The sequence below is a fragment of the Sparus aurata genome, chromosome 8 (assembly GCF_900880675.1).
Source record: "Sparus aurata chromosome 8, fSpaAur1.1, whole genome shotgun sequence".
NCBI lineage: Eukaryota > Metazoa > Chordata > Actinopteri > Spariformes > Sparidae > Sparus > Sparus aurata.
The window spans coordinates 858,672-879,813 of NC_044194.1; the positions used below are offsets into that span (position 1 = coordinate 858,672).

General features: G+C 43.1%; 2 protein-coding genes across 9 annotated transcripts; both read left to right on the forward strand.

The window, feature by feature from the left end:
* Window positions 1-621: 621 nt before the first annotated feature.
* On the forward strand, window positions 622-20,876 carry LOC115586981 (protein FAM3C-like). 7 transcript variants are annotated; one of them, XM_030426504.1, is made up of 11 exons: window positions 622-695; window positions 10,198-10,425; window positions 13,102-13,134; window positions 14,071-14,111; window positions 14,336-14,416; window positions 14,503-14,611; window positions 17,821-17,879; window positions 17,959-18,009; window positions 18,093-18,177; window positions 18,373-18,499; window positions 18,816-20,876. In XM_030426504.1, the coding sequence occupies exons 2-11, from the start codon at window positions 10,253-10,255 to the stop codon at window positions 18,903-18,905; spliced, it is 849 nt and encodes a 282-aa protein (XP_030282364.1). In that variant the 5' UTR covers window positions 622-695; window positions 10,198-10,252; the 3' UTR covers window positions 18,906-20,876. The 7 variants fall into 7 exon arrangements, with proteins under 7 accessions (XP_030282364.1, XP_030282370.1, XP_030282365.1 ...); XM_030426505.1 differs by lacking the exon at window positions 622-695 and having other exon boundaries at window positions 10,308-10,425; window positions 14,071-14,154; XM_030426506.1 differs by lacking the exon at window positions 622-695 and having other exon boundaries at window positions 10,320-10,495.
* LOC115586982 (protein FAM3C-like) lies at window positions 689-20,876 on the forward strand. 2 transcript variants are annotated; one of them, XR_003984941.1, is made up of 11 exons: window positions 689-921; window positions 1,561-1,593; window positions 2,659-2,742; window positions 2,924-3,004; window positions 3,088-3,196; window positions 3,337-3,395; window positions 3,475-3,525; window positions 3,609-3,693; window positions 4,345-4,468; window positions 4,988-5,256; window positions 19,062-20,876. XR_003984941.1 is itself a non-coding variant. In XM_030426511.1 (10 exons), exons 1-10 carry the CDS (start codon window positions 903-905, stop codon window positions 5,072-5,074), a joined length of 732 nt encoding a protein of 243 aa, XP_030282371.1. In that variant the 5' UTR covers window positions 689-902; the 3' UTR covers window positions 5,075-6,094. The 2 variants fall into 2 exon arrangements, 1 of the variants encoding a protein (XP_030282371.1); XM_030426511.1 differs by lacking the exon at window positions 19,062-20,876 and having other exon boundaries at window positions 4,988-6,094.
* Window positions 20,877-21,142: the final 266 nt, after the last annotated feature.

The window sequence follows — 21,142 nt, forward strand, 5'->3', positions numbered from 1 at the left end:
TTAAAGGAGCAGTTCACCCAAACAGTCAAACTCAGCGATCGTCTCCTCCGAACATAACAGAGAAGTGAAAAAGCTTTTATGAAGGAGCTTCACTGTGTTGGATTCTGGCTGCAGCGGACAAACAACCTGAGTTTAGTGGCGTTGAAACAAACTACAGAGCAGCTTCTTTCCTCAGGTCATCGTCAGCACGCCGCTGTAAAACAAAGTTTAATCTTATGACTCATCAAACCAGCTGACAGTTATTAAGAATAACTGCAGCAGAAGGTAATCCTCTGCTGAAGGTTCTGTTTGTGTGGGTCAGAACCAGTTGAAGCTCTTGGTCGCTGGTGTTCAGGCAGTCATGGATGACTCACTAATTCACAAGAGAAAAAGGCATTGGGGAGATAAATTGATTAATTAAGGAACATCTTAGTGTGAAGGCGCTCCCTGTCAGTGGTACCAACCACATCGTCACTGAGAAGTCCTGGAACATGATGATGAGCAGGAAGCCTGTGACAGTGGCCCTCGCCTCGGACAGGAGTCCTGTGGTGTCAGTGATGGAAGGAAAAATCCAAGATTTACCTTCAGCCAAAGTCAGTGAACGCATCACTCACTGTTATACGAGGTTCTTCTTGTTGAACAGACAAAACTCAGTGGTGAGTCTGACCCTTGAACTTGTTCTCCGGGAGTCTCCGAGTGTCAGAGTGTATCTGCAGATCAAACTACATGTCTGTAAATGGCCCTTTATTGCCTTCATGAAGTTATCAGTGCATGAGTAATTACTCTCTGGTTTCCTGGGTGCAGCTAACTGTAACTCTTATCATGCTCAGAGAGGCGGAACAGGATCAACCTGTTTGTCCCGACAGCTCCGGTACCTGAACGCCTCCCGGGAGTCAGAGTCAGTGTGGCCGGACGTCAGAGACATGCTCACGGTCAGAGTGGGTCAGTGCAACTCTATTTGATTTATTTCTCCAACAGCTCCGTCTTCTGTCTGTGAGTATTTCTACCAGCTGTGATTTATACCTGCACAGGTGAACACATGATGTTCAGGAATGCAGACCAGGAGAACATTTACTCAAATGCCACAGGAAGTTTAGTGTCGTTTGTTCATGTGTTAATTATCAGTTAACAAACATTAATAATTAGCTAATGTTGAATCAAACATTTGCTGCTTCCAGTTTTTCCCACCTGAGAATGTTCGTCTTCGATTTATACAATAATAAACTGAATGTCTGTTAGTTTAACGAAAAATGTGTTTCTTTGTTGCTCAAACTTGTTTTGCATGACCGAAGTTTAAAAAGTCGAGGAGGAAAAGACTGATAAAAGCTGAGTTACATAACGAGAGTAATGAATTAAACAGCTGTACTTTTCTGTTGCTACACAAATACAGATTAATCGACTGACAAAATTATTTATTTGTTACTTTGCAGATTACTTGCTGCATTAGAGCCAAGTAGGATATTTTTACATTGATGTATTTTATCGACACCTCTGTGTTCGTGTTGCTGAACCTGTTCAATCAAAACTGACATCAGAGGGTTTAACGTGACATACTGTACTGTTGTTGCTTGTTTTTAACAGTAAGAACAAAAATGCCGAGACAAAAGATCAGAAGTAAGTCTACACTCAAAACTGTGTGTGTGTGTGTGTGTGTGTGTCTGTGTGTGTGTGTCTCTGTGTGTGTGTGTGTCTGTCTGTCTGTGTGTGTGTGTGTGTGTGTGTGTGTGTGTCTCTGTGTGTGTCTGTGTGTGTGTGTCTCTGTGTGTGTGTGTGTGTGTGTGTGTCTGTGTGTGTGTGTGTGTGTGTGTGTGTGTGTGTGTCTCTGTGTGTGTGTGTGGAGGGTTTCTCTGCTTCAGCCTCACTGAGGTTTTACTCTCAGTGACTCACTGAAACTAAAATAAGATCACAAAGAGAAAGTTTATATTTTAATTCTTTAATAACCTTCATGTGTTGTTTTAATATCTAATAACATTGTGACAGTTTGGTTTAGAACCTGGCAGCGGTGGAAGAATCGTTACAATCTTTACTTCAGGAGGAGTAAAAACTAATCAAATATACTCACAATATTATATATATATATGTATTTATGGTATTGTTGAAACTGATATGAATTCATCTTATCACTAAGTCAACCTTTATTTACACAAGGTGGCTCAGAGAGAGCCGGTCAGCTGTTCACTTGTGTGTTCAGAAGAGGACGTTAAAAGCAAAAGCAAACATCCAAAACTCAGACAAGCATGAAAGTTAGAACAAATGAAGGAAGATGATCAATTTGAGCACCAAACATGGCTCAGGGGTAGAGCCAGCGCCTTGTTAGCAGAAGGTCGCTGGTTTGATTCCCCTGGTCTGCATGTTGAAGTGTCCTCGGGCAAAATACATCACGTCAGCAGCTTAGATGGCAGCTGCCACCATCAGAGTATGAATGTATTAATGTCAGTCACTTTTAATCAGCTTCTCGTAACACAGAGAGGCTCACTGTGACTCCTCAGAAATGCTGTTTTTCCTGACTGGCGGCTTCACTTTTTGTTGTTCAAGCGTCAGAACATGTATATTTTTTAGAACAGGCGGGTTTGACAGACAACTGATGTCTCTGGTTTGAGATCTGGTCTGTCTGGTGTATCTGGCGTCGACTTCAGCGCAGATCGTTCTCTGATGACTCGTCTCTGTCGTTTCCTGCAGGCCTTTTGAAGATCTTGATGGTGCTGGTGCCTGCAGTCGTGGTTTACAAGCTCATCCTGCAGCAGTACAACTACACATTCATAAGTACAGGAACATTTAATACCTCAGCCTTTAAACGCACACTGCTCCTTTAAAGACACTGTATGTGGAAATGTTGTGTATGGTGGCTCTGAGGGTCAAAACACAACATCACTAAACACAACACTTCAGAAGTTTTAGATATCCTGAATTTAACATCTTCTTGGTTCTATAACTTGTGTTCCAGGTGAGATGCGACGAGCTTTGTATGTAGACGTTGACGTTGACAAGTCCAGTCAGACCACCAAGAAGCTCCCCAAAGACAAAGGTTAGTGATCGACCCGATCCAGACGAGTGATTGAAGCTGATTTGACAGCGGATCAATCAGACTTTTGTGCCTGTTCTCATCAGATGGAGGCTGTTACATGGACACACACTGTCCGGATTATCACTTCAGCTTCTACATGAGGAGCGGAGCCGAGAACGTCATGGGACCAAAGATCTGCATCCAAAACAAAATGTAGGTGTTTCTGTTCTGTCCTCGGATCCTCTGTTCCTCTGGTCCTCTGGTCTCTGTCCTCCAGCTCTCGTTATGTGTCTCTGCCTCCTCATGTCCTGTTTATGACTTCTGGTATTCACAGTAAATCAAACTGTCTTCAGGGTTCTTGGGATGATGCTGGACAATGTTGGACATGGATTAAACATTGTCATAATGAACGGTGAGTACATTGAAACCTCTCGTCAGCTCAGTTGGTCCTTCGGTCATTGTCCCTGATGGTAACGTCTTTGTTCTAACAGGTAAAGCAGGAAACATCACAGAGACCGGTCACTTTAACATGTACAACAACGGTACGTATACGGATGTTACTGGTATTCTAACTACATGTAAAGTGTTGTTGGATGATTTAAATGACGGCATGTTTATGTTGCAGAAGTGGAGCCTCTCATCAAATTTCTGAAGAGCATCGAGGACGGCTCTGTTGTGCTGATCGCATCCTGGGACGAGCCTTCATCAAAGTAAATGTCTCTCCTTTTGTAACCACAGAAATGTGATCATGGTTCTGATCTCCTGAATCAAACATACTGTTTGATTTTATTCTGAGATAAAGTCTGAGTGGTGAGTCTCAGGGAGGATCAGTGGAGGATAGAATTCTCAACGGGCCTGAAAATTATGACCCGACCCGACCCGGCCCGCGGGTTTTTAAGCCCGAACCTGACGCAGCCTGACACACCAGCATGAATTGTCTGCCCGATCCCGGCCCGAACCCGACCCCCCGCGCGCCTGCATTGTTTTCCTCATACATTTGTTGTCGTAACTTTACGCAGCGGCGTCAGGTCTGCGTCTGCCCCTCCCCCTGAAGCAGCAGCCAGACTTACTCTTCACCATGCGTGAACAGCGATGATTCACAACAAACAATATATAATTTACAACCTGCAAGACATGTGTTTTATGAAATGTGTTTTATAAAAAAGGAAGCCCGACCCGACCCGGCTCATTTGCGTATTTTTTCGGCCCGAACCCGGCCCGAGCCTGCGGGTCCGGTCGGGTTTGGCCCGACCCGTTGAGAACTCTAGTGGAGGACATGTGCCAACAGAGCTCATTCAAAGTTCTACCACTTACATTTGAATCAGTAAAACTGAAAGATGTTTTTCTCTGTGTGTTAACAGCTTAAATGACGAAGCGAAGATGCTGATTGCTGACCTGGGAAGTTTTGCTGTCAGTTCACTGGGCTACAGAGATAACTGGCTGTTTGTTGGTGGGAAAAGAGCGACAATGAGAAACTTTGAGAAGGTAACAACCACAACGAGCTGACGGACACACAACACACATCAATTGATCTAAACATGTCACATTTTACACTAAACAGTAACAATATAGGCTACTTCTTTGTTCCCGTGGAGAAAGTTCCCAGACTCCCTTAACAAATGTCTCAGTTTAGTGAATTCATGTAGAGCAGGAAGTGACATCACTTCACAGGTGGTCCCTCAGACGCAGGTTAATATAACTGTGAGCTGACAGACTGAGAGCGGATCACTGTGATCAGATCAGGTCTGATCTGGTTCTCAGAGAGTAAGATTTAAATCATGAAGAACACGTGATGATGTCACACATCATGTATTCAAGTTGCTTTTTTTATTCAAATCTTTAATTATAATCATGACAAAATAAAACATCAGATCCTTTTATCGATCGATTAGTGGATTAATTGACGAGTTGTTGCAGCCCTACAGGGTTACATGTGGGCTGGTTTTCTGTTGATGTAGTTTGGGTCGAAACAGAACCAGAACTTCCTCTGTGTGTTTGTTCCAGCACCTGAAGAACGACAACAATCTGAATAAAAACGGCTGGCCCCAGGAGGTGGAACTGAAAGGATGCATCCCCAAATACATGGACTGATCTTCTGCATCATCCTCGAGAAATATTTCAGCTTTTCTAACTGGCTGCAGGAACATCGAGCAGAGGACAGACGACGTGTTCGGAGGTGCAAAGTTGGGAACAGCTGATATCAGAACCGTAAGAAGACGAGACTTTATAGACTGGAGAGTGTGATCCAAAGCCTGGTGCTGCTTCTTCCTCAGGTGAAGGTTTGTTACTGTAGAGAGAAGGGAAACACACGTCAACGTTTCTGTATTTTTCTTGATTTTGAACATTTTGTGGGATCTGGAGGACGAGTTGCATCCACCAGGACTGCTGTGGATCATCTACCTTCACTACAGAAGAGCTCAGGGACATTTAGGTGTTGGAAAACACTCAAATCAATCTGTACAGATGATGTAAACAATATACGTCTTCATGAAGCTGCAAGCAGCAAGAGCAGCTCTTTGAGCGTCCTCCAGGGACTCCTGCTGCTCGTCCTGTCTGTTAAAGGTGCATTCAGCCGTTCTTTGTCTGCTCTTAAAGTCACACATGTCTCATGTTTTTAATTCTTACATGTTGCAACTTTAAATATATGACACAATAAATAATAAAGTATTTACTTTCCACTCCACTACATTTTAGAAGCAAATCTAGAACTTTTTACTCGATTACATATATTTGATTACTTTGCTTTCTTTGCCGATTCACCCTAACCCTCGTCCTTCACAAGTCAGGCTCGAGGAGTGACAGTCGTCCACAGATCAGTCAGCTCTCAGTGTCTGAGGTCACATCAGACCTCAACAGGCGCTTTATTATCATCTCAGGGAAGATCTGTGGAAATAATTTGACTTTGGTGAATGTGTATGGTCCAAACTGAGACAATGACTTTTTTTTCCAAAAATGCCTTTTCCCTCTCGCTGACTTACATCATAATATTGTTCATATTAAACAAGATATTATACATTTTTACTATACATTTTTTGTAATAGTACTGTTGTTTGGCTGCTGTGGCAAAGAAATTTCCCAGTTTGCGGAACAATAAAGAAATCCTGATTCTGACATTCCTGCCATCTTATCCTCGGTGTTGACTTTAACTGTTGTCTTGATCCCACAATTGACCATTTGTCTAAGAAGCCGTGTGTCCAATCTAAGTGTTGAGACCCACAGATGAACTCATTCATGCCCGATTTCAAAATAGACTTTGAACTGAACTCAGTGTCCCAGAATTCCCCAATCTTCACACCTAGGTGCAAAACTCAGCTTTGAGCTACTATTTTTCAGGATGACAGCCCCCCTCTGATCAGAGAGTCAAACGAGCTCCAGCTCCTTCCTTGTTCTCTCACTCGACGCCCTCTACTCCTTCGACTTTTATCCTCAAGCTCTCCTCTCAACTAACTATCTTCTCTAACCTGGCATCACGTCACAAACAAACACACACACACACACACACACACACACACACACACACCTGTATATAGTACATATTAGTTAGATTGTGTGTTTTCATCTTTGTGTTGAATAAAAGACTTCTGAACCTTCTTGCTGTCTATTTAATATTGTACAGAGTGAATGTTGCCGACCTTTACACTGTCAAGAACTCCAGAATCCCTCAACCATCACAGCTGTTATGGTAAATTTGGTTGTAGTTATTAAGTTGATTATTAATCAGTTTTAAACTGTTTAGTACCTTTTTATGAGACCGATTTAGTAAATTTGCTATGTTTTCCCTTCTTCAAGGGAATTATTAATGAATTAATTATTATTGATAGCCAAATTTAACCTAAAACTCCTCTTTAACGTTGCCTAAACACTACTTAATTGTGCCTCATGTAATGCAAAGCTCAACATCAATGGTGCCCAGTGTGAGGAATACACATAATGGTGCCCCGTGTGAGGCAGTGTACTGTTGGCAGTTTAATTAATTTAAGTAAAATTAATTTCAGCATAATTTGGACAGTGCTAAATTTGGGATTCACATCTTGAACCCTTCAGTCAAAAGTCTTTACATTTACCCACTAGTCTACTACGGGGTAGACGTTGATTTATACTTACAAACAATTGCAGTGTGATGAGAATTGATTTATCAATCAAATTTATAACCCATTTGATCTCTTTGATCACTTTTAGGTTACTAACTGCCACTTTGAGCCATTTGCTATTGCTGCTATCGATTCAAGTTGAAAGTTCTCTGTAGAAATTGGGAGCCTACAGATAATTACAATTTCAAATGTTCCTCTTTGTTTGAGTGCAAAAAAAGTAGTACATTCTGAAAACGTTCTCCTTTAAAGAAGAATCTTTTTACAAAACATTTTTAACAACCTGACCTTTTTTTTGAAAAATATGTGCAATTTCAACAATATAATGCCTCAGTTTATCATTTACTCATGTGAATTAGAACTTACAGGTCACAGTGTATTTACAAAGGTACAAAACATTCAGTCACAGATATCTGGAATTGAACAATATAGTATTTTACTTTGTGATCAAACAACTTGTCAAGATCTAGAAATTATTTTAAATGTACTCTCATTTCCACATCTGTGTACTAATCCTGACCACCTGAACTGACACACCACACCATACAAACTGAAGAGGATGGGAACTATTAAAGATCCCAATGCCTTGTACATGTGTACAGTTTATACAATAACAACTTAAAAAAAAACAAAACATACTGCATAAATTGTGGCAATGCATGAACAATAGCGTTCCACCAAACTAAACTCTTTTGTACTGACGCTGCTGACTGACATTATATTGCACAATGTTCAGAGTATATTTGCACAGTAAGCATTAATTTTCACAGAACTCTTCAGGGTGTAAAGTGTCTGAAGCAGCATTTTACATTAAGTAGAGTTACTCACTGTTTAATTTGCTTCTGAAACTTGGCATCTTTTAGCCTTCACAAGTGCATCAATATCAGCTGTCATATCCTGAGTAGCAGCCAATTTCAGGATGTAATTTAAGTGCTTGTGTGTGAGCCTTGAGCGCAGCTTTGTTTTATTGATGCTCATTACAGGGAAAACTTGTTCACAAAGATAGGTAGTCCCAAACAAGGACAAAATGTTCGCAGTCAGTTTGGGTTAACCTGGCAGGAGAAACTGATAAAATGTGTCTAAACCTGCCAAGGCAAATTTGTTGTTTACATCTGAATCACACTGTAAGTCAGTAATTTCAAGTTAGATGTTGACTGGCAGACCAGAGGCATTGACTGTGAATGGCGAGCAAAAAACCTGTCTCAAGTTCACCAAAAATCTGAAACCGTTGCTCAAACTTCTGCAGCAATCCCGTGATCTTATCTTTGTACCAAGTCATATCAATATTAACTATTATAATATATATTAATCCTATCTGCCATAGTGTTTTTTGTCAGACTAATGTTAGCAAAAGCCTGTCGTTCTCAGGGAACACGATCTCTGCTGCCTTCAGCGTGCATGTTTTCACAAACTCACCCTCACAGTACGGCTTTGATGATGTTGCTATTTCGCTAGCAATAAGGTAGCTGGCCTTCACTGCTGCAACACTGATATCTACAAGTAAAAACAGACTGCTGTTTCTTCAGACCCGCTAACAATTCATTTATCTTCTCTCTTCTCAGTTGTCCTTGTAAGCTGTTATATTTTTTGGCATGATGAGTCTCATAGTAGCGTCGAATATTATATTCTTTCAGCACTGAAACTTGCTGCTGTGAACACTTTAATGAATAGGAAAGGGACCATTTTTCGTGGAAACGTCTGCACTCTGTGTCCACTTTTCTCTTTTTCAATAAAGCTTTTTTGGGTAATGAAGGTGCCACGGAGTGTAAAGTTGATACCAAATCAGCACGTATGAATAAAGATGAGCCAATCTTGCCTTTAATGGAACTCTCAGCTCCAGCATGAGCAGCCATGAACCACTTCCAGTGGACAAATTTGAAAAAGCAGTTAGTTTTATTGAAAAATTGCAGACTTTTCTGTAATTTTTATACTTTGTAAAATCTTCTCGTGAGCTGGATTAAAGGGCTGTAAGATTGACACACCTGCTCTACACTGTCAAGAACTCCAAAATCCTTCAACCATTACATCTGTTTTGGTAAATTTGGTTGGTTTCTTATGTATATATATATATATATATATATATATATATATATGTATCACTGTGTGCTCCTCGTTTGCTCCTCCCCTGAGTAGGACAGAGAAGTTACATGGGGAGGAGCGCAGCCCAGCTGCACGGTGCTTATCAGATATGCAAATGTAGCATGACGCCACCACAATTTGTACAAAGGGTAAATCCAAAATAATGATGTCACTGTCAAAGCAGAGTCATATGGCGCAACCCTGTTGAAATATTTACAGTGAATCCAGATCTTTAAAATCTAGTCCACACATGTCAAATGAGGTTATAATCAATATTTCAGAATAATTCAAACTCAGATATTGGTGGGATATCTAATTTTGTATTATTTTGTTCCAAATCTCACCCTATCATACCTCCCAGTGATTATTTCCAAGATAAAATAAGTTACCACCAGGTTACCAAGCTTCTTAAAACTTAATAAATATAGAAATCAGTCAAATGAGCCAGTTTTTTGAACGGCTCTTTGAAAGGAACGGCTCACCAAGATCCGGCTCCCCTCAAAGAGCCATAAATCCCATCTCTATTTCCCCCTCCTTTCTCCCTCACCTGCCCCTTCCCTGTGTATGTCTGTGGGCGTGGCAGCAGCAGCAGCAGCAGCAGGTGAGTGGCACACCTGAGGAGGATCAACTCATCACCCACTGGCTTTACCTACCTGGTCTTTTCACCACTTTGGGTCTAGATCATTGTGTCTAATACAGTGACTTCATGGTGCTACTATTTCGTGTTTTCGCCTTTGCCCTCATGCCCTTCTCTTTGTTGCCTCGTACAGAAATCTTCAGCGCCGTTTTGCTCTGCTTTCTGCTCATCTGCTCACCTGAGTTCCTCCAAGACATCTCCACTCAACCCCTGCCTACCCGCATGCCTACCTGCCTACCTACAACCCCCATCACCTCGTCCACATCATGCTTCAGCACCGTTTGTTAAATAAATATCCACTTCACTACTTCCTGTCTCTGCCTCCGCATTTGGGTCCTAAGATATAACCTCAAACATAACACCATCTTTCACACTGTGCATAAACTACGTGTGTCAGAGTGTATCTGCAGATCAAACTACATGTCTGTAAATGGCCCTTTATTGCCTTCATAAAGTTATCAGTGCATGAGTAATTACTCTCTGGTTTCCTGGGTGCAGCTGACTGTAACCAGGTTATCAGCCTCAGAGAGGCGGAACAGGATCAACCTGTTTGTCCCGGCAGCTCCGGTACCTGAACGCCTCCCGGGAGTCAGAGTCAGTGTGGCCGGACGTCAGAGACATGCTCACAGTCAGAGTGGGTCAGTGCAACTCTATTTGATTTATTTCTATGATTCAGTGTGATTTCTCCAACAGCTCCGTCTTCCATCTGTGAGTATTTCTACCAGCTGTGATTTATACCTGCACAGGTGAACACATGATGTTCAGGAATGCAGACCAGGAAGACATTTACTCAAATGCCACAGGAAGTTTAGTGTTGTTTGTTCATCTGTTAATTATCAGAGATCGTTTGACCGTCAGTTACAAACATTAATAATCAAACATTTGCTGCTTCCAGTTTCTCCCACCTGAGGATTTTCTTCTTTAAATCATACAATAATAAACTGAATGTCTGTTGTGTATTGAAAAATGTGTTTCTTTGTTGCTCAGAGATCTGATCATGTTGCTCTTGTTGTCCTAGAAGATTGACAGAATAACAGTGATCATGTCACTTGTACAAGTATTGAAACAAAAGCTTGTTACTGTGTCCTCAGAATCACCTGTATATTTACATTACATTAACATCTAAATTTGGGGCATTCAGCAATATATCACCATCGATACAGTAAAAAGAAATATAGAAACAATTGTCAAGCCCTCATCTGAGGATCGTAGCTGCTTTTTATCAAGGATACTTTAAGTGCTGTGTTTGGAGGTAAACAGGTGCAGTTCCGTTGACAGCTTTGAAGGCCAGCACCATTGTCTTTAATCAGATGCGGGTCATAACAGGAAGCCAGTGGAGGTCACGGAGGAGGGCGGTCACATGGGAGAATTTGGGTAGACTGTAAACGAGGCATGCTGCAGCGTTCTGGATAAACTGCATTGGTTTAGTCGCAGAGGATGGGAGTCCAGCTGAGAGGGAGTTCAGGCGGGAGATGACCAGCGTTTGGACCAGGAGTTGCGTTGCATCCCCTGCGAGAAAAGACCGGATCCTGCGGATGATGTAGATGGCAAATCTGCAGGATCAGGCCACAGCAGTGATGTTGGGGGTGCAGGACAGTCTGTCGTCGAGCATTACGATTCGTCAGGTATGATGTGAACCAGGTTAGAGCTGAGTCAGCGATGTTAAGCCAGGGTGGAGACGAGGATTTGGTGGTTGACTGTCAAACACAGAAGATAAGTCGAGGAGAACGAGGACTGACGAGTGGAACGAGGTTCTGGCGGCACCGAGCGACTCAGTCACTGTGAGGTCCGACTCAGTGGAGTGAGCGGTCGTGAAGCCGGACTGATTTGGGTCAAGGAGTTCATGTTGTGAAAGACAGGAGGACAGTTGGTTGTAGACGGCACGTTCCAGGGTTTTAGAGAGGAATGAAAGAAGAGACACAGGTCTGTAGTTTCAGATGTCAGCTGAGTCCAGTGTGGGTTTCTGTAGGAGCGGCTTTACTGTGGCTGTGTTGAGGAGCTGGAGGCCTGAAGTGAGGAGGAGTTGATCAGAGAGGTGAGGAATGGCAGGACATTGTGGGAGATTTCTTGAAGAAGGGAGGAGGGATCGGGTCCAGGAAACCGGTGGTGGCCCAGTTAGACATCACTAGTGTGAGAACATCTTCAGAGGAGAGAGGACTGAAGCAGGTGAGGCCATTGGAGGTGACGGTCAGGGAAGGTGCTTTCTGAATGGGCAATGAGTAAATGAGGAGCTGATGTCTTTTACTTTCTGGGTAAAGTAAGTTGCAAAGTCATCAGCAGTTAGAGAGGAGGAGGGGGAGGAGAAAGTCGATCTTTGGCAGGTATAAGGCAGATTTGGCTGCTGATACTGCTGAGGTGAAGTCAGAGAGGAGGTGGTGGTGGTGAGCAACGTCATCAGGATGCTATGAGCTATCAGGTACATTTGATGATTGAAGGCCATTTTGTTTCAGGTTTATTTGTCATTAGTTTTCGTCTGGAGGTCATTTTCATCCTGTGAAGAAGAATCAGCAGTGTACTTCAGTTCTGTTCTGCGATTTCAACATGCAGCTTCATTGCTCAAGCTACCCTTGACTTGCCAGTACTGAAGACGCAAACATTTTTGGTCCAACCCTTACAGGGCTCCTTGAACGGAGAGTTAGACTGGACTTGTTTGGACTACCTGAAGACAGGGCTGTAAACAAACCGGTATGTGGCTGCTTGCACAAACACACTGTTTTAACCACTTTATTTATTTTGAGTCATACACGCTACAGTGCTGTGTTGTAAGGTGTCTGCTGATGATGCATACCTTTTGGGGTGAGATTTGGAGCATGTTAAGACGCATAAAACACAGTGTAAAGTTCTGCCCCCATGGGTTAGCTGTCAATGCTAACTCTTCCTTCAAGGAGCCCTGTAAGGGTTGGACCAAAAATGTTTGCGTCTTCGGTGCTGGCAAGTCAAGGGTAGCTTGAGTAATAAAGCTGCATGTTGAAATCGACCTAAATTATCCTTTCAGTACAAAGTTACTTGTACTTCACTTGAGTATTTCCACTTCACTACATTTTGGAGGCAGATATTGTTCGGATTACTTTATTGTTTATTTGTTTACATGTGTTACTTTGCAGAAAGTAGCACATTTTTGAATTAATGTATTTTATCAACACCTCTACGTGCTCGTGTTGCTGCACCTGTTCAAGGAAACAAACACCTGTTCAAGGAAACAAACACCTGTTCAAGGTTCAGAAGAGACTCAAACTGTCATCAGAGGCTTTAACATGACATTATAACTATGTACGATCTGTTCAGCTGTACTGTTGTTGTCTTGTTTTTAACAGGAAGAAGAAAAATGCCGAGACAAAAGGCCCGACGTAAGTTAACACTCAAAACTGTGTGTGTCTGTGTGTGTGTGTGTGTGTGTCATTAAGGAGGGTTTCTCTGCTTCAGCCTCACTGAGGTTTTACTCTCAGTGACTCACTGAAACTAAAATAAGATCACAAAGAGAAAGTTTATATTTTAATTCTTTAATAACCTTCATATGTTGTTTTAATATCTAATAACATTGTGACAGTTTGGTTTAGAACCTGGCAGCGGTGGAAGAATCGTTACAATCTTTACTTCAGGAGGAGTAAAAACTAATCAAATATACTCACAATATTATATATATATGTATTTATGGTATTGTTGCAACTGATATGAATTCATCTTATCACTAAGTCAACCTTTATTTACACAAGGTGGCTCAGAGAGAGCCGGTCAGCTGTTCACTTGTGTGTTCAGAAGAGGACGTTAAAAGCAAAAGCAAACATCCAAAACTCAGACAAGCATGAAAGTTAGAACAAATGAAGGAAGATGATCAATTTGAGCACCAAACATGGTTCAGGGGTAGAGCCAGCGCCTTGTTAGCAGAAGGTCGCTGGTTGATTCCCCTGGTCTACATGTTGAAGTGTCAGAGTATGAATGTATGTATGAATTACTGTCAGTCACTTTGGACAGAAGAGACTGTAAATGTTAACATGAACTGAAGTTCTGAAATGGACACTTTGGGATCAGGTGAAGATCTGAACCTTCTCAGATTTGTTGCAGTGACAAAATTTACGAGCTTTACGTAGCACTGAGACTCCTCAGACATGCTGTTTTTCTTGTTTGGTGGCTTCGCCATCGGTTGTTCATTTTAAGTTTTCTAGAACAGGTGGGTTTGACAGACAACTGATGTCTCTGGTTTGAGATCTGGTCTGTCTGGTGTATCTGGCGTCGACTTCAGTGCAGATCGTTTTCTGATGACTCGTCTCTGTCGTCTCCTGCAGGCCTTTTGAAGATCTTGATGGTGCTGGTGCCTGCAGTCGTGGTATCCACGCTCATCCTGCAGCAGTACAACTACCCATTCATAAGTACAGGAACATTTAATACCTCAGCCTTTAAACGCACACTGCTCCTTTAAAGACACTGTATGTGGAAATGTTGTGTATGGTGGCTCTGAGGGTCAAAACACGACATCACTAAACACAACATTTCAGAAGTTGTAGATATCCTGAATTTAACATCTTTGTGGTTCTATAACTTGTGTTCCAGGTGAGATGCGACGAGCTTTGTATGTAGACGTTGACGTTGACAAGTCCAGTCAGACCGCCAAGAAGCTCCCCAAAGACAAAGGTTAGTGATCGACCTGATCCAGACGAGTGATTGAAGCTGATCTGATAGGGGATCAATCAATCAGTCTTTGTGCCTGTCCTCGTCAGATGAAGGCTGTGTCATGGACACACACTGTCCAGATGATCACTTCAGCTTCTACATGAGGAGCGGAGCCGCGAACGTCGTAGGGCCAAAGATCTGCATCCAACACAAAATGTAGGTGTTTCTGTTGGACCTTCCTCCTCTCCTCAAACACTTCCTGCTTTTATCTCACCGTGCAAATCCAAATGGCAGTCATCAGATCCTCTGATCCTCTGTTCCTCTGATCTTCTGTCCTCATCATTATTCCTTTATTGTTCCATAAACACGGAAATGTGTTTGCCACAGCAGCCTAAGGACAGTAATATTACAAAAACTATAACAATAGTAAAAAATAAACAACATGATTAAAAGGTTAGAAATAAAATAGAATGGAATTAACTCTTATATACATATGAACATAATATTGTACAAATTAAAATTAACATGATTTATTAACAGTTTGGCAGTGAATTGTTTTTTACAAATAATAATAAATACGGGTAGTTATAAAACTTGGCCAGATATTTAAAAAAAAAACTAAAAATGAGAAATGAGTTATGTAAGCTACTGGGAGCAGTGCTGGTTGTATTCTGACAGCAGCAGGAAGGACCTGTGGTACCTCTCCTTCACACACTTGGACTTGTGGTACCTCTCCTTCACACACCTGGTCCTGTGGTACCGCTCCTTCACACACCTGGTCCTGTGGTACCGCTCCTTCACACACCTGGTCCTGTGGTACCTCTCCTTTACACACCTGGTCCTGTGGTACCGCTCCTTCACACACCTGGTCCTGTGTTACCTCTCCTTCACACACCTGGTCCTGTGGTAGCTCTCCTTCACACACTTGGTCCTGTGGTACCTCTCCTTCACACACCTGGTCCTGTGGTACCTCTCCTTTACACACTTGGACCTGTGGTACCTCTCCTTCACACACCTGGTCCTGTGGTACCTTTCCTTCACACACCTGGTCCTGTGGTACCTCTCCTTCACACACCTGGTCCTGTGGTACCTTTCCTTCACACACCTGGTCCTGTGGTACCTTTCCTTCACACACCTGGTCCTGTGGTACCTCTCCTTCACACACCTGGTCCTGTGGTACCTTTCCTTCACACACCTGGTCCTGTGGTACCTTTCCTTCACACACCTGGTCCTGTGGTACCTCTCCTTCACACACCTGGTCCTGTGGTACCTCTCCTTCACACACCTGGTCCTGTGGTACCTCTCCTTCACACACCTGGTCCTGTGTTACCTCTCCTTCACACACCTGGTCCTGTGGTACCTTTCCTTCACACACCTGGTCCTGTGGTACCTCTCCTTCACACACCTGGTCCTGTGGTACCTTTCCTTCACACACCTGGTCCTGTGGTACCTCTCCTTCACACACCTGGTCCTGTGGTACCTTTCCTTTGCACACCTGGACCTGCGGTACCTCTCCTTTACACACCTGGTCCTGCGGTACCTCTCCACACACCTGGTCCTGTGATACCTTTCCTTCACACACCTGGTCCTGTGGTACCTCTTCTTCACACACCTGGTCCTGTGGTACCTTTCCTTCACACACCTGGTCCTGTGGTACCTCTTCTTCACACACCTGGTCCTGTGGTACCTCTCCTTCATACACCTGGTCCTGTGGTACCTCTTCTTGACACACCTGGTCCTGTGATACCTCTTCTTGACACACCTGGTCCTGTGGTACCGCTCCTTCACACACCTGGTCCTGTGGTACCGCTCCTTCACACACCTGGTCCTGTGATACCTTTCCTTCACACACCTGGTCCTGTGGTACCTCTCCTTCACACACCTGGTCCTGTGGTACCTCTCCTTCACACACCTGGTCCTGTGGTACCTTTCCTTCACACACCTGGTCCTGTGGTACCTCTCCTTCACACACCTGGTCCTGTGGTACCTCTCCTTCACACACCTGGTCCTGTGGTACCGCTCCTTCACACACCTGGTCCTGTGGTACCTCTCCTTCACACACCTGGTCCTGTGGTACCTTTCCTTCACACACCTGGTCCTGTGGTACCTTTCCTTCACACACCTGGTCCTGTGGTACCTCTCCTTCACACACTTGGACCTACGGTACCTCTCCTTCACACACCTGGTCCTGTGGTACCTCTCCTTCACACACTTGGACCTGTGGTACTGCTCGCAGTGACAGATTGTCCATCACATGCACTGGGTCAAGAGGGCATCCCAGGGTGGAGCTGGCTCCTCCCGTCTGCTGCCGAGATGCTGCTGCTCCAGCAGACTACTCCATAGAAAATAGCTGATGCCACCACAGAGTCATAGAAAGAGGTCAGGAGGTCCCTGCAGTCCAAAGGACCTGAACTTCCTCAGCAGATAGAGTCTGCTCTGACCTTTCTTGTATGTAGCTGCAGTGTGATCAGTCCAGTCCAGTTTATTGTTCAGGTGAACTCCCAGGTACTTGTAAGATGTCACCATCTCAATGTCTGTTCCCAGGATGTTCACCTGTGTGCAGCGGCGTTGAGCTGGAGGTGGTTCTGCTGGCACCAGTCCACAAAGTCCTGAATAAGTTCTCTGTAGGCTCTGTCGTCCCCGTCCCTGATGAGGCCGACGATAGCAGAGTCGTCAGAGAACTTCTGTAGATGGCAGGGAGGGGACTGGTGGTAGAAGTCTGCGGTGTACAGGGTGAACAGGAAAGGGGCCAGGACCGTTCCCTGTGGGGCCCCTGTACTGCAGATTATTGTGTCCGACACGTAGTCCCGAGTCCTCACACACTGTGGCCGGTTAGTGAGGTAATCCAGGATCCAGGATGTGAGGTGTTGGTTCACCCCTGCGAGCTCCAGCTTGTCCCCCAGAAGTGCAGGCTGAATGATGATGAAAGCACTGGAGAAACTAAAGAACATGATCCTCACGGTGCTTCCAGGCTTCTCCAGGTGAGACAGTGATCTGTCCAGGAGGAAGATGATGGTGTTGTCCACTCTGATGCCAGGTTGATAGGCAAACTGGAGTGGGTCCATAAAAGGACCCACCAGAGGGCAGAGATGGACGAGGACCAGCCGCTCCAGGGTATTCATCAGGTGTGAAGTGAGAGCAACTGGTCTGTAGCTGTTGAAGTCTTTTGGGTGAGGGATCTTTGGTACTGGTACCATGCAGGAGGTTTTCCACAGCAGTGGCTCTTTTCCCAGCTTCAGGCTCAGGTTGAAGATGTACTCCACAATCCTGCACAGCTGGTCTGCACAGGACTTGTCTCTGGTCCTTTGTTCCTCTGTTCCTCTGTTCCTCTGGTCCTCTGGTCTTCCACCTCTCGTTGAGTGTCTCTGCCTCCTCATGTCCTGTTTATGACTTCTGGTATTCACACTAGATCAAACTGTCTTCAGGGTTCTTGGGATGATACAGAACAACGCTGGAGAGGGATTAAACATTGTCATAATGAACGGTGAGTATATTGAAACCTCTCGTCAGCTCAGTTTGTCCTTCGGTCATTGTCCCTCATGGTAACGTCTTTGTTCTAACAGGTAAAACAGGAAACATCACAAAGACCGGTCACTATAACATGTACAACAACGGTACGTATACGGATGTTACTGGTATTCTAACTACATGTAAAGTGTTGTTGGATGATTTAAATGACGGCATGTTTATGTTGCAGAAGTGGAGCCTCTCATCAAATTTCTGAAGAGCATCGAGGACGGCTCTGTTGTGCTGATCGCATCCTGGGACGAGCCTTCATCAAAGTAAATGTCTCTCCTTTTGTAACCACAGAAATGTGATCATGGTTCTGATCTCCTGAATCAAACACACTGTTTGATTTTATTCAGAGTCTCAGGGAGGATCAGTGGAGGACATGTGCCAACAAATTTCATTCAAAGTTCTACCACTTACATTTGAATCAGTAAGACTGAAAGATGTTTTTCTCTGTGTGTTAACAGTTTAAATGACGAAGCGAAGAAGCTGATTGCTGACCTTGGAAGTTCTGTTGTCAATTCACTGGGCTTCAGAGATAACTGGCTGTTTGTTGGTGGAAAAGGAGCGACAGTGAAGAGCAACTTTGAGAAGGTAACAACCACAACGAGCTGACGGACACACAACACACATCAATTGATCTAAACATGTCACATTTTACACTAAACAGTAACAATATAGGCTACTTCTTTGTCCCCGTGGAGAAAGTCCCCAGACTTCCTTAACAAATGTGTCAGTTTAGTGAGTTGTTGAGTTGGAGACACTTTATAAACTCTGTGAAACTCTGTCTCTGACTCAGTCTGCATTATTTGGACCTTCTTGTAAATTCAGCAAATATTCCATATCAACTTCTTTCAATAATAAAGAATAATGGAGCAGAATCAATAATAAAGAACTCTGTTTGTTCCAGCACCTGAAGAACGACCCCAATCTGAATAAATACGAGCACTGGCCCGAGCTCCTGGAACTGAAAGGATGCATCCCCAAATACATGAACTGATCTTCTGCGTCATCCTTGAGGAATATTTCAGCTTTTCTAAACGAGCTGCAGGTTCAGAGGGGTTAAGGTGGGAGAAGCTGATATCAGAACCGTAAGAAGACGAGACTTTATAGACAGGAGAGTGTGATCCAAAGCCTGGTGCTGCTTCTTCCTCAGGTGGAGGTTTGTTACTGTAGAGAGAAGCTGATGTAAAAAAATGATGTAAAACAATATACGTCTTCATGAAGCTGCATGCAGCGAGACCCAGTTTTGGAGGAACTTGAGTGTCCTCCACAGACTCCTTCTGTCCGTCCTGTCTGTTAAAGGTGCATTCAGCCGTTCATCTGCTCTTATAGTCAAACATGTCTCATTAATGGATTATTATTTTAAAATAAGTCCTTTAATAGTGTCGCCTTGTCAGAGTCAGTACTGATTTCAGTATCTGTCATTGTATCATTAAACTAATAAGAATTTCATCATTTAAAATCAACCAAAGAGCTCATAGTGTTTAAAGCTGCAATATATAAATACCGAAATTATCTTAAATTATCAACTGACTGAATCAATTGGTTTTAACATTCTGTTGAAGACGTGCTGTGTTGCACTGAAGTTAGCATGTTAGCCAGCTAGCATTGACCTCTTCCTTCTCGCAAAACCAATCAGTTCTCAGTCCAGATCACTTACTGCAGGGCTAACTGAGCCAACTAGCCTACAGCAGCCACAGTTAACAGCATTTAGCAGTTAATCTGGTGATATGCTAACTCCTTTAATTAAAGGGATATTCAGGTGTAAATTTAATCCGTCGGGCTTCCCCACAAGAGGAAGCTGCTGCAGGAGAATGGTGAGTTTTGTTCACTTTACAATAGAAATCCGGCTAAGCTAGTGGAGGTTTGATCCCTTTAGCTATGTTCTGGGACCCTGTTTGTGCTGTTGCTGAAGTTTGTTGCTGTTCTGAGCATTACTTGTGGCTATGAGTGGCTTTTTGATGGCGGTTTCATCTTGGAGGCATAGACTGCCATGTATTGTTATCTTGCGGTTTTTTTCGGTGGTTGCTAAAACTACGTAAGCTAGCGGTCTGCAAACTTGATCTCTCGAGGGGGGGTCTTACTCTGTGTCACAGTGTGTTAGACCATGAATTAAATTTACACCAGAATATTCCTTTAAGGTGAGTATGAATTCAAGAGGTTATTTTCCAGAGTTGTTACTTCCACTTGTATTAGACTAAATTTTAGAGGTAAATCTTGTGCTTTTTACACCATTGAATGTATTTGTTAACTTTGCTTACTTAGCAGATATAGATTAAGAAAAGAAAATATAAATTACGATGTTATTATATCAATAAGAGTTTACTGATCCTCAGTAGGAAATTCATAAGCTACACAACAAACTATAAAATCATTTGAATGAGCTCCCTGTTCACCAGCTGCAACATTAATGAGCTAAACATCTGTATGCGGTAGCTGATCTGTAACTGTGACAACAACACATCCAAACTGTTATCTGAACAAACAGATGAGTTCCTGCTGGGACTCTCTCATTGTTCAAGATGTGAATAAACAAAACACAATATTTTCAGGCTTCATTGGGTCACAAACAGCAGCTGAATGCACAGTCGAGCCTCTATCAGGCCTCGCTGAGCCAGGTGGCATCGACAGTCTTTAAATGTCTAACATTGAAGTGGGAGCAGAGACATCCTGTCTGTCAACACATGCAACCAAATGTACACATAATGTTCTGGATGAAGAGTTTATATGATGAAGAACTGAGACAGTTCCTCTGGTGTCTGTTTATTTTTACTGGTGCAGCTTTAAAATACTCACCTGAATGCAAACTGTATAATCGATAAGTGGAGCTGAAACTTTGATTCTGTGTATGGTGAGCTGTTCATTCATCGTGTGTATGTAAACTGCTTGGTTATATATTTGCTTTTTAGACCTCTAACTTTCTGTGTATGAACGTTAATGTTTGATCAAATAAAATGTTTATACAGTACATGTGAGTGCTGCTCTGAGGGCTGTGGGGGGGATCGTGCTCATGTCAGTGTATATTTACAAGCAGTAAAAGGTTATTTTTTTATATACAATTGCATAATTAACAGGTTTGGAAAGATTATTTTTCATTTAAGTAGTCAAATGCGTTTTATCAATTCTATTTGATAAATGTACTGGTGTTGATAAAATCAAGCCCGTGGTACACTTATTTCTTCCTACACATTTCATTCCAGTGCAAAAGCTTTTGCGGAGGAATTAAATAAACGG

What these genes read in the sequence shown, in the direction of transcription:
- LOC115586982 (XM_030426511.1), top strand. An exon ending in GCCGAGACAAAAGATCAGAA is followed by an intron (nt 1,594 to 2,658) that starts GTAAGTCTACAC and finishes CGTTTCCTGCAG; the next exon opens with GCCTTTTGAAGATCTTGATG. An exon ending in GAAGCTCCCCAAAGACAAAG is followed by an intron (nt 3,005 to 3,087) that starts GTTAGTGATCGA and finishes TGTTCTCATCAG; the next exon opens with ATGGAGGCTGTTACATGGAC.
- LOC115586981 (XM_030426504.1), top strand. Translation starts at nt 10,253, where the DNA reads ATGAGTAATTACTCTCTGGTTTCCTGGGTGCAGCTGACTGTAACCAGG. An exon ending in CTATAACATGTACAACAACG is followed by an intron (nt 18,010 to 18,092) that starts GTACGTATACGG and finishes TTTATGTTGCAG; the next exon opens with AAGTGGAGCCTCTCATCAAA. An exon ending in TGAAGAGCAACTTTGAGAAG is followed by an intron (nt 18,500 to 18,815) that starts GTAACAACCACA and finishes TGTTTGTTCCAG; the next exon opens with CACCTGAAGAACGACCCCAA.